Source organism: Cebus imitator, unplaced genomic scaffold, assembly GCF_001604975.1.
Source record: "Cebus imitator isolate Cc_AM_T3 unplaced genomic scaffold, Cebus_imitator-1.0 Scaffold54, whole genome shotgun sequence".
Classification (NCBI taxonomy): domain Eukaryota; kingdom Metazoa; phylum Chordata; class Mammalia; order Primates; family Cebidae; genus Cebus; species Cebus imitator.
Window position 1 is genome coordinate 3,457,397 of NW_016107369.1, and position 14,853 is coordinate 3,472,249.

The 14,853-nt window shown below is 39.0% G+C and overlaps 1 protein-coding gene across 21 annotated transcripts in view; it reads right to left on the reverse strand.

Moving 5' to 3' along the window:
• The window catches only part of TTLL5 (tubulin tyrosine ligase like 5), a 286,353-nt gene that overhangs the window by 226,062 nt on the left and 45,438 nt on the right, over positions 1–14,853 (reverse strand). For all 21 annotated transcript variants that reach the window (XR_005200287.1, XR_005200288.1, XR_005200289.1 and 18 more), the window contains exons 10-12: positions 9,728–9,829; positions 7,848–7,939; positions 6,969–7,076 (exon numbers count right to left, since the gene is read on the reverse strand). Coding sequence is in view for 17 of the 21 variants with exons in the window: in XM_037738524.1 (XP_037594452.1) it covers positions 6,969–7,076; positions 7,848–7,939; positions 9,728–9,829 (302 nt within the window). In the remaining 4 variants the exon portion in view is untranslated. The remainder of the gene's footprint in view (positions 1–6,968; positions 7,077–7,847; positions 7,940–9,727; positions 9,830–14,853) is intronic.

The following is a 14,853-nucleotide window of genomic DNA, read 5'->3' on the forward strand; positions in this document are numbered from 1 at the left end:
GGTTTCTTTCATCTAGCATGTTTCTGAGATTCATCCATCTATCACTGTTTTTTGTTTCCAGGCAGGTTTATTAATGTATAATTTACATACAATAAATTCTCCCTTTTAAAGTGTACTTTTGGTGAGCTTTGACAAATATATGCAATTGTCCAACACCACCATAAAATATAGGACAATTTTACCAAATGCATTCCCTTGAGCCCCTTCTTCAGTCACACTCTCACCCTTGGCAACCACTGATCTTATTTTTGTCTGCTTTCTGCCTTTTCCAGAAAGTCAAATAAATTAAATTAATGTAATATGTAGTTTCTTGAGACTGGCTTCTTTCACTTAGCATTGTGCTTTTGAGATTCATCTATGTTGTTACACATACGAATAATGCAGTTCATTCCTTTTTAAAGCTGAGCAGCATTCCATTATATGGACACACCACAACTTATTTATCCATTCAACAGTTGATGGACATTTGTTTCCAATTTTTGGCAATTATTAATAAAGCTGCCATAAACATCTGTGTACAGGTATTCAAATAAACATATGGTTTCGATTCTCCTGGGAAAATACCTATAAGTGGGATTGCTGGGTCACCTAGTAAACATATATTATCACTGCATACCTCTTACCACCTTAGTCATTCCCAAGCACTTGCCTCTCCCAACTGTAGTTCATTCTTCAAGGCCATCAGAATTATACCTTTCTTAAAAAAACAAACTTAACAGTCACATAGAGATAGGCAATGAAGTGGCCCAAGAAGATTTTAAGTCAGTCACTGCTAGTAATGTACCATATTCCCTTTATTGTAATTCTGTTATCCTAAGCTCTGGATCAAATTATGATAAAAGTTAAAGGAAAATAATAATAATCCTATCGCTCCCCTGCTCAAAAACCTCCAGTGGCTGTCTGTTAGATACGAGATGAATTTAAACTTGTCAATTCTTTATAATCTGGCCCTAATCCACCTCCATAACTGTATCTCCTATTCCCCCATTCTATGCACACTCTAGTCAGACTGCTTACCATTTAAAAAAATATCACATCCTGTCATGACACTGTATGTTGTAGATTATATTCCCTCTATGAAAAATGGCTTTCTGTGGATCCCCTAGGCATAGCTAGTAACTCTTGTATATTCCAAGAGCACTTGAGTCACTTATACCCCCTGTATTGTCATTTATCACTTCATGTCTGCTCCTATCACTTGAGGGCAGGGTCCATGTCTCATTCATTGTTGTATTCCAAGTAGCCTGCACCATAACTAGCATATAGAAAATAATTGAGAAATAATGAAAGAAAAAAAAAGAAAAAATAGTTAAGTGAAAAACAATGCACTGTTTTTGGGAAAGACAAAATAATTTGCAGACATTTCCTACAAAACAACCTTGATGACAAGACTTGAAATATTTGTAATAAAGCCACCAATCATAAAGAAAATAAGAGAGATTCTTAGGAAGAACTTTACATATTAAAGATATATTAAGGAAAAACCTGATAAAAGATAGTTTAGGAAGAGAGAGGGATAGAAAGATTTTCTTAAGAAAATAATAATCCGTCCAAGGCCTAACAGATTACTAAACATGTCACACCACTAATTTTGGATCAATCCACTAACTCTCCCCAGAAATAAAGTCCCAGCTGAAGCTGTAGTCCCTGAGGCAATGGAAAGTGCTGACATTAGCCAGAACTCACTGTCACTGAAATGCGATTGTATGCAGGAAATTCTTTTTACCTTGGCTTTGGATTCGAATTGAAAAGCTAAAGAGGAAGTCTTTATATGGAGTCCAGAAGGAGAATTTTGGAAAAAAGCCGACCCACAAGAATATGCCCACAGCCAATTTGTTAACTAGTCCAATAATTCAATATGCTATCTGGTTACCAGATGTAAAGGTAGATTTAAAAGGAGTGTCTAGGACTAGGTACTCTTAACTACAGCAGAAAGTTTCAGGCCTGATCTGCTAGAAAGTATGATATCATTTTTCCTGAGATCTAGTTACAGGAGAACAGAGGGAGAATCCAGGATATGGGGCATGCCAAAAGTAGCCGGACTCATAAGGACATGTCTTTATGTGGGTGGAGAAGGAACCAGAGAGACCTGGCTCCCAAATTTGGCTTTGCCATTTATAAGCTGCGTGACCTAGGAAAACTTATTTAACCTTTCTGAATCTTTTTTCCATGTCTATAAAACATGGTAATACCAACGAAAATTGTTGAAGACTAAAAAGAAATAACCAGTGAAACTAAATTAAGAAAATAACCGACGTTTGCTTGATAAACAGTAGATAATTCCTACATAAATTTCTTTTGTAGTAAACTTCCTTTCCCATCTAAACAGGAGCATATGATAAACCAGAAAAGGAGATTATCTCAAAAAGTGAAGGGATTGATGACTTTCATTATTTTTTCTGTTGGTGCACAAGTAGTTTACATTGTTGGGGAATGTACACTGCCTGCTTTCATTCCTCCAACAATTATTTATGGATACCCTCCCTATAAGAACCTCAGGCTACCCTGTGAAATGGCCAAGAATGCAACTGGGCAGTAGAAAACCAAATCAGATTTTGTTCAGCAGAGAGGGGTACTGGACATGGTTGGTCCTGAGCAACACGTCACTGGGCTCTGATCAGAACAAGACCAGGCTGATCAGTTCTACAAGTGGCCCCACAACTTGTCTCCATGACCCCAGGCCTGGGTCACGGCCCATGACTTCAGCCATGCTCACACACAGATAAAACCACTGTCAGCAGCAACATATTTAAAGAACAGCTAACATCCTGTTGTTCTGGGCTGTTTTTCTTCAACTGGTCAAAAAGCTATTCTCATAGCCAGTTGTATCTCACAATGTCAATTTCCTAAGCATATTTAAAGAATTGCTGTTTAAGCATATTATTTCACATGGTAACATGTTTTCACGATCTTGGAAGCCAGTAAAAATTAGACTGTAAAAAAATCTGTCTTATTGAGGGAGGCAACAAAAATTCTACAAATTAAAAGTCTTATGATCAACATGATTGCCAAAACCCATATTCTGAAGCCCCACTGATCCAACCAAGCTCAGACATTTTGACCTGAGTTATTTAACTCACTGGTTCTAGAACTTGGGACAAGATTTCATTTCTCAGGGTTTCAATTTCTGTATCTGAACTAATTATTCTCTAAGGTCCTTACCAGGTGTACATATCTAGGAAAAAGCATTAAATGACAAAGTTTCAGGTAGTTTGCATAGGTTCCCAAGTCTACATTTAAACACTAATAGTGCAATGCAGGTATATGTACATATATCATCCTACACAAAATTTGGTTTGAGAAGAACAAACTTGATATCAATACCTGCTGAAAGGCTAGCAGGAAATGAAGAAAAGTTAAATATAAAAATAAACAAATAGGATGGGATATTGAAAATACCTGGAAACATACATAGTTGAACATTACAGGTGTTAGAATAGGAAAGAAATCATAGGATACAAACACTGAGATAGTAAGGGAATGCCCCTGGCAGAGATCCATAAGATGGAAGGACAGAAACAACCACCAAAAGAATATAGTGAACCCTATGTCTGGTCTGTTGGTTTCCCCTAAAAGCACTAATGCTCTGTTTAAGCCAAAATCTTCTGGGAAGCTTTCAATTCCTGTTTACTCTAAAATAAATGTGGGGGTGGGGGGGGAACTCGCTTATTCCTTGTAACTTAAACCCCAGGGGAAGTTAGGAGTCAGTGGGAGGCAGAGACTCACATAAATATACACACGTATACAAAATCATATCTGATGGGATGAGGTTAATGAAGCACACAAAATCCCAGGGCTGACAGGAAGTGGAATTAGAACCACAAAAGCCAAGAAGATAGTCAACAACTTAAAAAACTCCAGATGCACTCAGGTTATTAAAACTGAACACAAATAGGGAGGAAGAAAGGAGATCCATGGCTGATGAAATGGACTTAAGGGGTATTTCACTGAGTCAGAGAAAGTCACAGCTTCTTTCATGTCGGAACATTCTATTAGCATTAAGCTTGATAATGAAGCTCCCAAGCTTTCAAAAGGCAATCAAGTTATAAAACAAAAAAGAAAAGGAAACATTCAGAAAGATTTTATAATTAACTATTCAGAACAAAGATTTTTACAGCAAGGGATATCAGAAATTTACCCTCATATAAGAGCCAAGTAGATGTAGAAAATAAACCTTTATTTATTATTTAAATCTAATGAGATTTTGAAAGTTGGAGTTATGTTCCTAGTCCCAACCCCCCATCCCCATCCTCAAGCAGTTTGCAATAATTCTAAGAGTTCTAGGCCATTACCAAAACAGATCCATTGGGAAGTCTATTGTCAGGTCACCAAAAGGCAATTAAAGCAAGTACCAATTACTCATTCAGCAAGCATTTCCTGAACATCCTCTAAGAGCAAAAGATGCTGACATGCAACTGGGCATGGTGGATACACCTGTAGTCCCAGCTACTCAGGAGGCTGAGGCAGGTGGATCCTCTGAGCCCAGGAATTCAAGGTCAGACTGGGCAACATAGTGAGATCCTATCTGACTTTAAAAAAAAAAAAAAGTGCTGCTACACACAGTAGGGCCAGAACTGATGGAGACATTGTTACTGTCCTCAAGGAGCTTCCAGTCAGCTATAGGAGACAGATACACACATGAATACCAGACACCATGCAGATACTACTGCAAAGTTACCAACAGAGTGCTGGGGGTATAGGGGCAGGACAGGCTTATTCTGGGAACATTAGAAAAAAAATCACTAAAGAATTGATATTTGACTTCATCTTGACAGATGTCTGTAATCTGTTACATAAAGTAACATAAGAAAGGTATTTCAGACACAAGGTAAAACAGGTGCAGAGGCAGTGAGCAAGAAAAGGACCAGGTTTGGTGGCTCATGCCTGTAAGCCCAGTGTTTGGGGAGGCCAAGGCAGGGGGATCAAGTTGAGACCATGAGTTCAAGGCTGCAGTGAGCTAAAAAATGATTGTGCCATTGCACTCTAGCCTGGGCAACAACAAGGCCCTGTCTCTAAAACAAAACAAAAAGAATTTAAAAAGGGGATGAGAGAAATGTTGAAAGCTCTGGTTTGGCAGAAATAGGGTGAGATGGGAAGAAGGACACATTTACTATTAAGAATTCAAGAAAATAAACTTACGAGACTCTGGAGGAAGTATATGTATAAACAAAACATCATGATGTGATAGGAGAAGGGCATGATGGAACAAGCACAGAACAGTACAATGCATAGTGAGATCACGTTTCTACAAAAAGTATTTTTTAAAAAAGTAGCCAGACATGGTGGCACATGCTTATAGTCCCAACTACTCAGGAAGCTAAGGCAGGAGGATCACTTGCGCCCAGGAGATGGAGGCTGCAGTGAACTGTGATCATGCCACTGTACTCCACCCTGGGCAACAGAGCAAGACCCTGTCTCAAAAAAAAGAACAGCATGAAGGAGGAGGCAATGTGGAGCTAAACCTTAGAAAAGAAATGAAAGCATGCAAGGCAGAGACGGAAGGAGAGTTTTCGAGCCAAACAGCAGAACTCACACAATGGCCCAAAAGCACAGAGTGCTCAGAAGTATAGTATGGTACACTTGGATTATAAGGTACAAGAGGAAAAACAGAATTCTAGAAGAATTACCTGAGTTACCTTAGAAGCCTTTCAGGTCACATCAAGTTTCTATTATACAATTTAAGCCTAGGGAACCCCTTAAGGATTTTAGAAGACATGATAAGATATGGATTTTAAAAAACACATTGCAACCTCTTTTTTTCCCATATAATTTTAGGTCCTGATTTATCTACCATCTTCTATTCAATCTCAACAATTCGCTTTGTTTAGTGCCCCTCAAATATAGGCTGTTATGATAATCTGTTAAAAAGATCAAGAATTATAATGTCTAATTATAAAAATAAAAAATAATTTTTATTGAGTACAATGTAAAGGCCAGACACTGTGTCAAGTGCATGGTATGCATCATCTCATTTGATCTTCATGGTATTCTCAGGAGGTAGACACCATCATTACTGCCCTTTTATAGTTGAGGAAACAGGATTAGAGTAACTTGCTGAAAATCACAAAACTAGACAGGGATATACATGGTTACAAACTAAGGCTGTCAGGCTCTAAAACCCATGTTCTTTATTTCCCTGTTATCCTGCCTTCTAAGCAAGCCATGAGTCTCATATATCCTTACCACCTGTATTACTCCACACCACACTTTAATCATCTTCCCCATCAAAGACCCCAGTGTATTTGACTGCCTAACACTGCCAAAAGCCTATGTGACTTTAAAGACATTCACACTGGCAATCACAAACCCGTTCATTTCCACAGAGGAAGCAACGTCCACAGGCACCCTCAGTGCTACCATCACAGCTAGTAGGTCAGTAGGTAACATCTCTTGATCCAGTAGTTGTGAACTGAACTGTTTATTCCTACTCTGTGCAGCCAGGGAGTTGGAGGTGGAGTAGAAGAAGAGGAGAAGAGGAAGAGAAAGAAAAGAAAGTGGAAGAGGATGGGGAGAAAGAGAGGAGGGGGAGGAACCCACTAGAAAAAAAGATTCAAACAAAAAGGAGGAGTCATCGGAAAATGGGAGAAAGCACATACTGGTACCAGCCAGAGCTTCTTGGAACTGTTCCCAGTCTGGCTGCCAAGGAGCTCTGGAATATATTTGTTAGAGTTGGATTCCTGTACAGTCCGTTGCAGACTTTTTTCTGACTACATTCTGACAGAAAGACCAACACTTTCGTTCCAATCCCTGCTTCCCACAGAAAGCTAGTTATTCCTCAGGGGACTTCCGACCAAGCTCACTATTGGCCTCTTAGTAGGCTCTTCATATGCTACATGAGCTTAGAAAGAAACGAAGTCCATCATATACCCTTACTGCTATAGAATCACTAAGCCTCTCTACCCCAGAATCCCATCCAACTTCCCAAGACACTCTTCATAAAACATGTTAAGCTTCTTGAGTTTCCTTACCAAAACAACTGCTGCGATGAGGAACAAAGGTTTTACAGGCAGTAGCAATAGCTAGTTCAGCAGAGATTATAGTCTTAATGATCAGGTCTTCCACATGGGCCATCAATGCTGAAAAAAAAAAATTTTAATTTCAGACTCAATACCAAAATACATGGATTAGCAGGAACTGGATTCCAGATAACAATATAATTATAAAAGCATGTGTGCACATTCAAAAAAGTCTCTATATGGCAGACTTCTGAATGGGTGCGATGGAGGCAGGCATATCTGTAAACAGATCAGCACAGTCAAGAATAGGTGCCAAGGGATACCCTCAGGTGGCCTCTCATGACAAAAGACGGACATACAATGGAAAAGGAGCCTCACTTCCCTTCTCACACTTCCCCTATGACCCTTTCCCTTGTGAATGGAGACAGTCTCTTTTGGCACGCAGTTTCCCATTCCGCTCAAGGCTCAGCAGTTGTGTCCATTTTGATCTGAAGCCCTGTGCTCAAACAGTGCCCATTCTCCAAGGCAGCAACATGAATGAGAGAGATTAACTTAGAAAACTCAAAACTTGGGGCCAATATGAAGACAAGCAATTTGTTATATAAAAAGCTGACAGTATTTTAGTCAGCAGTTCAACATTCAAGAAGGGTAAATTCACTAAGGATTAAAGGAGAAAGTTATGCCTTTCGGACCAGAAACATTACAACAGGGATTTGGGGGGTAATGGAAAACCTGTTCCCCAGCTTATCAACTGCAGGAAAGAGTAACACCAAAGACAATCATCCCATCTCCGCAACACTATCAAAGTAAGAGAAAATGATTCCTGGCAAGAGACAATGATAAAGTTACCCAAAGAAGAGAAGTCAAGAAGGAAAAAGGCCCAGTGCTCACCGGTTGTATCTCGGCCTTCTTGTTTCAGGTACCTAAGCATAGCACTCATACTCCATTTGTTTCCATAATCCTCCACTTCCGGATCATCACAACTAAAACAAATTAATGAATCAAAGTCACATAATGTAACTAGGCTTGCTATAATAACAAGATTCTCTGCAGTCTTCTTATCAAGTTTTTTTTTTTAATTTATTTTGCTGACTTCCACTTACTTTTACTTGGTCCTTTCTGTCATGTATCCCTTCATACCCATTTCTTCAATGGAAATGAAAATGCAATAGTTTGCCTTTTTTCAAGAGGGTGGAGAAGAGGAAGACAAATTCTTTCTTAACTAAACAATTAAGCATCAAGAAAGGGTGGAAGCAATGTGTGAAGGAAGGTAAACAAATCTAAGAATGGTTACAATAAATTAACAGAAATGTTTGGGGACAGAGACCTAACCTTTGTGGTGAATGTCACCTGAGTCCACAAAACAACCTCTGACACCATTTTCAGAACAGAACTGAGTTGGGATGGGTGAGTGAGCTAATCTAGTGCAGCATGCTAATGAACTAACCCCACATAGACTTGCTTTGGCATCTGAAGAAGGCTCCCTCCTTTTTGGAAGTAGATACAGCTTTTCTTGATATTTTCTGAGGTATCACTGAAGGGAGAGTGCACTGGAGTGACAGTAAAGAGTGAGGAGGTACACTACTGCTATGGCAGCAGAATGGCAAATGGCACAGCCTCCCATGAATGCTGGAAGAGCCCTGCAATCTGGAACCCGTGTTTTGCAGCTGTCCCCTCACTCCCTACCACCATCCCACTCTCCACCAGTTGTGCCTTTCCTCATCTTTCACAATGAAGGTATGATCTCTTCAATCAGTTCGAACGCTGCTCACAGGATATTTGATGAAAGCTATATAGCTTCAGTAACCAGTAACTATTCTATCACTTCCAGATTCCTTTCTTTCTTTCCTTGGACCTGGTAGGAACCTATTTTTAGTCGGAGTAGATAGTAACCGTTTGGGTTTCTTTTCCACTTTTCCACTTTCTGGCAAAATTATTGGGATGAAAGAAAACAGAGCAAAAAGAGTATTTCCACACAACTGGGCTGGTACTCCCTTCTACTGAATCCTTTTCTGGGATGGCCTCATTTCTTTCTTTAATTTTTTCCTTTATTTTTTCTTGATTTCTAGTATTTATTTTAGAAAAATTCAGAAAATACATAATAGTACAGAGAAGAAAATAAAAATCACCCACTCACAATCCTACCCACTATGGTTAAGCTAAGTTAACACTTCGGGATTAATTCTGGTCTTTTTTTCCCTACGCCCTCAGCAAAAATAAGCAGCTTTAGATATCTCATATATTCAAGCAAGAAATTAAGTTGCACGTGCTATCTTCTGGTAACCTGCTTTTTCCACCTACAAATATACAACAGTGAACATTCTTATCACTGATCCTGCATGTACATCTTTTATTTCTTAAGATAAGTTCCTAGATATGGAATTGAGGGAGGGGTGGCAGGGTCACAGGGTACAGACATTTTTAAGCTATTGACAGGTTTGCCAAGCACTGAAATGACCTCATTTCTTAAGTACTAAAATGTTCCATAGGCCCATTAAATTCCCATCCCTAAGTCAAGTGAGGGAAGACAATGAGGAAGAAAAACTTGTGAAGGCATATTTTGATAGAGAAAGGTGACACCGTTAACTGGGGAGGCAATGGAGAAGCAGCAGGAGATATGCCTCAACACTATATGACTGACAGCTTTGCATAAATGTTACATGGACATTAATGTAAAGTTATCCTCCAGTGCCACATACTACCCTTCCACGTCTACAACACCCACATCTGAGACTGGCACCTCTGACATCTGGCTCAGACACAGCCAGTACCTGACGTAGTCTCCACTCTTCTTGTTCACACTGTAGTTTGTCAGATGCATGAACTGATTCCGAATGTTCTTGGCTCCTTGATCATATCGCACAGTTGCAAACCTGATAGAAGGGAAACAGGTTAAATGCCAGGAACAGAGTTTCAAGGAAATACAGGCTGGAACAGAGGATCAACGAGATAATAATAAAGTAGGGGAACATCATTATCTAACAAATACTGAGTGCTTACTTAACTAACTTCCATGCTAAATGTTTTATAATGTCACACTTAATTCAATTCTTAAAGCAACCCTATGAAGTAGATAATATTGTCTCCAAGTTGAAAAATAGATGCAAAAACTAAATGTGACCTATTAAGTAACTTGTTCAAGATCACACCAACTCCAAAACCCATACTTAATCACAACAAGACGCTGCTTCTCTTATATAGAACATTACACCAACAGGAAGAACAAAAATTAAAAATACAGCTATTTACAACGTGGGAAACTGTGTGTAGGAGACTGTGAAAGACGGGGCATTCACTGGACAAGAAATAGCAACTGGCTGGGCATGGTGGCTCATGCCTGTAATCTCAGCACTTTGGGAAATTGAGGCAGGAAAATTGCTTGAGCCCAGGAGTTTGAGACCAGCATAGGCAACATAGCAAGACCCTCTCTCTTCAAAAAATTAAAAAGTTAAGCAGGCATGGTGGTGTGTGCCTATAGTCCCAGCTACTTGGGAGGCTAAGGCAGGAAGATTGTTTGAGCCCAGGAGACAGAAGCTGCAGTGAGCTGTGATCACACCACTACACTCCAGCCTGGGCAACAGAAACACCTACTGAGGGCCCACACAGTGCCTGGTACTATAGCATTCAAGGAAAAAAAAATACTTAAGCAGAAAGAAAAACGGACAGCACAGCTATATATAGGCTTAGAGCTCACATCCATAAACTAGAACTGAGCCGTAATACTCATTTAAAAAGAATAAATAATGACAGCATGAACAGCAGACAAAGCAAAACAGCAAAAAATATGGGCACAGTGCAAGAGACTTAGTCCTGAATCTGGAATGAAGGCAAAAGAAAGAGGAATTAAACATGGATCCCACCGAAAACAGGGTAGCAATTTGATATCCTGGACCATTGTCAAAAGAAGACCAAAGTATAAAATATATGTGCCTCTGAAGGAAGTAACCAGGGAAAGAGAAAACTTTCCAGTGATGCTCAATATCAACAAAAGGACACTCAAGGCGAATGGTTATGGTAAATATCAACCCCTGTTTACATACCATTGTAACCATATCACCCTTCACTACAGTGGTTTTCCCAAGAGGCAGATCCAAGTGTGTGAAAATAAAAAAGAAGGCCACAAGTTTATTTTCATATGATTAACAAATTATTTACATATGCTTACTCAGACTATGAAGTCAACATGAATTTTTACCACATTAAAGGTCAGCATTTAAAAATTTTCCTCTTCTCTGTTTCTTCTCACCCACCCACTATCTCCACTCCCTAATTCCCTGTACCAGGAATATACAAGAGCCAAAGAAAGAAAAGTGAAAAGAAGAAAAAAAAAAAAAACCCAAACCCAAAAAAGAGAAAAAAACAAACATGGGGCTAGGAAAAAGGATGTGGACAAAGAGAAAATGATGACCAGACTAAAAGACAATAGTTTGATGAGCATTACATCTATGCTTGAGAAGGACCCCAGATTTTCTAGAAACTTCCAGTAGTTATCACTTAACTTCTGGCCATGTCATACCCCAGTGCCCTGGTGAGTAAACCCTTGCCTATGCATCACAATCTTCCTCCGACAGATTGTCCAAGCAAGAGGAAGACAGTCATTCTCTGAATTCTTGTGAGATACGAAGGGGGCCCATGCTGCCTCCACAGAGGCTGCCTGCCTCAGCCAGACATTATCTCAAGGTAACATCCCTCCTGCAATCCTCTCCCCACAAAGAATAATGAGTTAGAAGGCAGGGAAAGCTTCTGCCTCAGAAAAAGAGGCTTTTTATCTCTTGTAGCTACTACAAGTACCTGATCTAACTCGGTCAACATGAAAAGCCTGACAAAAGTCTGTGGTGAGTTGGAATCTGGTGCCAACACATTTGTCATTCCTATACTCTTTTATTCAAGAGGGCTGCACATCTAAAAAAAAAAAAAGTAATGTTTCTTCTTCCTAATCTTCCTTTTCACTGGGGCATTTTATTCTGAACCCCAGCAAGGATAAGATTACTAATATCAATGTGTGGAATTCTAAATTGAGTGTAAGAAGCAGAAGGAAGCAAAAATTAAAGTAAAACAAAAAAGCTTCAAGGAAAAGTTCCCCTGGTGGGTGAAAGTGCTCCACCCCATATCTCCCTTAGTCTAGTGGGGAACATACACTACGTAGAGAAAAGGTGTGTGCGCTCATCTTTCCTCCTACCCCAGTACGAGCATATAGCTCACACTGAAATCCATATTAAATAAGCCATCATCATCATCTGATAACTATTTTCTCCTTTATTGTCTAGACCAGAGGTCACACTAGTCTTGAATCTAACCTACTGGTCAAGTTCTGATTAACCTACAAAAGCTTTTTTATTTTTTCTTTTAAACTTCAATTACCTGAACAACGTATAAAAATCAGACCTTCCTTCTTGCAGCCCAGTGGTAGCCAGGGCCCACATGAGGAAGATGATGAGTAACAAAAAAGAAAAACAAAAAAAGAAAGATGGTGAGTAGGATGGTAAGTCAGCCAGAAGCAGATGGAGGTTTTCTAAGCAGGGTGGCCACCTAATCGGGGTCTAAATCCATACAAAAAGGGCATCTGAGTGGGACAGTGGCCCAGTAGGGTCAGGAAACTGGCTACATACAAAGGAATTGAGCAAATAAATAAATATGTTAAAGATATCAGGAGCCAGATTTCCTGCTGTTGGAGAAGAGATTTTAAAATATGAAAAGTGAAAAACGAGAAGGAACTCTGTAGTTTTGAACCAGAATTGTGGGTACCTGTATGAACTTCCGCTTTTCAACACAGAGACAGATATAGAAATACAGGTGTACATGTGTGTATATACATATATACATATATATAATTTCCTAAGTCTGTTCACTGCCAGGATCTGAAGCAGAGATGCTCCAGAACAATGAGGATATCTAGCACCCAGATACTGATTTCTAAATACCATACTCCACAAAAAAGCAACCAGTGCTCCTTGGAGACATGGTTGATTCCAGGGCCAGAATACAGAAAGAACAAGATGAGCCTGAAACATCTTGTGCTCGAAGAATGATGAAGACATGTCAAAAGGACACAAAGCCAGCTTGAGAGAGCTCCTGTTGGCCAAATCTGGGACAATTTGCACATCAAAATAAATCGTGATAGTAAAGAATTATAACCCATTAAATATAATAGGAATGCTTCAGTCTGTATTGGTATAAATAAACAGATGAATAAATAAATGAGAAGAGAAAGTTCTTATAGAAAAAATGCTAAAAAATAAAAGTTATAACAGAATTAGAAAATCAGCATTTGGCAGCTCTTATAGCAATAATTCATTAAAGCAAGAAAAAGCAATAGATTTTTATTAAAAATGAGAAATGAGATGAAGAATGAAATTTTACATGATTTAAAGTATCTCCTTTTAAAATACTTACTAATTACAAAGGGTAAGACAATATAAATTTACAGTGGAAGAATCTAATAGATACAACCTAAAACAAGTGGTCAAACACCACTAAATGACTAGCATGTGCCATCAGATATAATGCAATGAGAAGAATTAGTATCACTTTTGTGGTATTCTGGCCCCAAATGCATTACCTAGGTCTCTTCATGAGAAAACATCAGACAAGCCCACATTGAGGGACAATCCACAAAACGATCGGCTGTCAGCTTCAAAAATGTTGAGGTCACAGAAGTCAAGGAAAGACTAAGGAACTGTTTCAGACTGAAAGAGACTAAAGAGGCCTGACAGCTAAACATAATGTGATCCTTGATTGGATCCCTCTGTAATTTAAAAAAAATTATTAGGACAATTGGCAGAATTGGAATGAGATCTCTAGACAAAGAGTAAAAGACCATTTTCATACAATTCTTACAGCTTTTAAACTCTGTAAGTTCAAAATGGTTTCAAAATAAAAAGTCTAAAAAAAGCGGTTTGTTTCGCATTAAAAATCTACATGTTCAAGCCTCACTTAAAAAACCAGGTCTGGCAATACCAGTATTAATCACTGGCACTAAATAGGAAATGCTTTAGATGGACATGTACTCTCCATTCTCGTCTCTACTCTTGCTTCAGTGAATGTACTTGTGAGCATTTCTGTTTGTGACCTTTGATTTAGACCACCACGTATTATCAAATTTCATCTTCTTTACATCTGACGTTTCAACGCAATTTGTCTATTAACAACCTAAAGGGGACTTTTTTTTTACTAGGTACCCCAGGACCAACTTTGCACATACAACCATTTGTCACTTAACAATGGGGTTATGTACTGAGGAATGCATTTTGATAGGCCAATTTCATTGTTGTGTGAACATCACAGAGTGCACTGACACAAACCTGGATAGTATGGCCCACTATACCCCTATATAGTATAGCCTCTTGCTCCTAGGCTACAAACCGGTACAGCATTGTACTATACTGAATAGTGTAGGCAACTGAAACACAATGGTAAGTATTTGTGTATCTAAAAATAGAAAAAGTAATACATTGTGTTATGATGTTACAATGTCACTAGGCAACGAAATTTTTCAGCTCCATTACAATCTTATGGGATTACCATAGTCTATGTGGTCCTTCTTTGACCCACTGTTATGCTGCACACGACTACATGACTGCACTTATCCTAATGAAGGCCAAAATTTACATGATTGAGTCTTGAATCTCCCTCTGAATGAGATCAAGATTTAGGAGAGTTCTCACGACAGACCATTCAGGCCTTGACTTTCAAACTAAGAAAAGGTGGAAGAGTTCCTTCTTTCTTTGCTAAATTTGAAACCCTAGGTACTATTTTTTTTTTTTTTTTTTGAGACAAAGTCTCACTCTGTCGCCAGGCTGGAGTGCAGTGGCGCAATCTCGGCTCACTACAATCTCTGCCTGCCAGGTTCAAGTGATTCTCCTGCCTCAGCCTCCCAAGTAGCTAGGATTACAGGTGT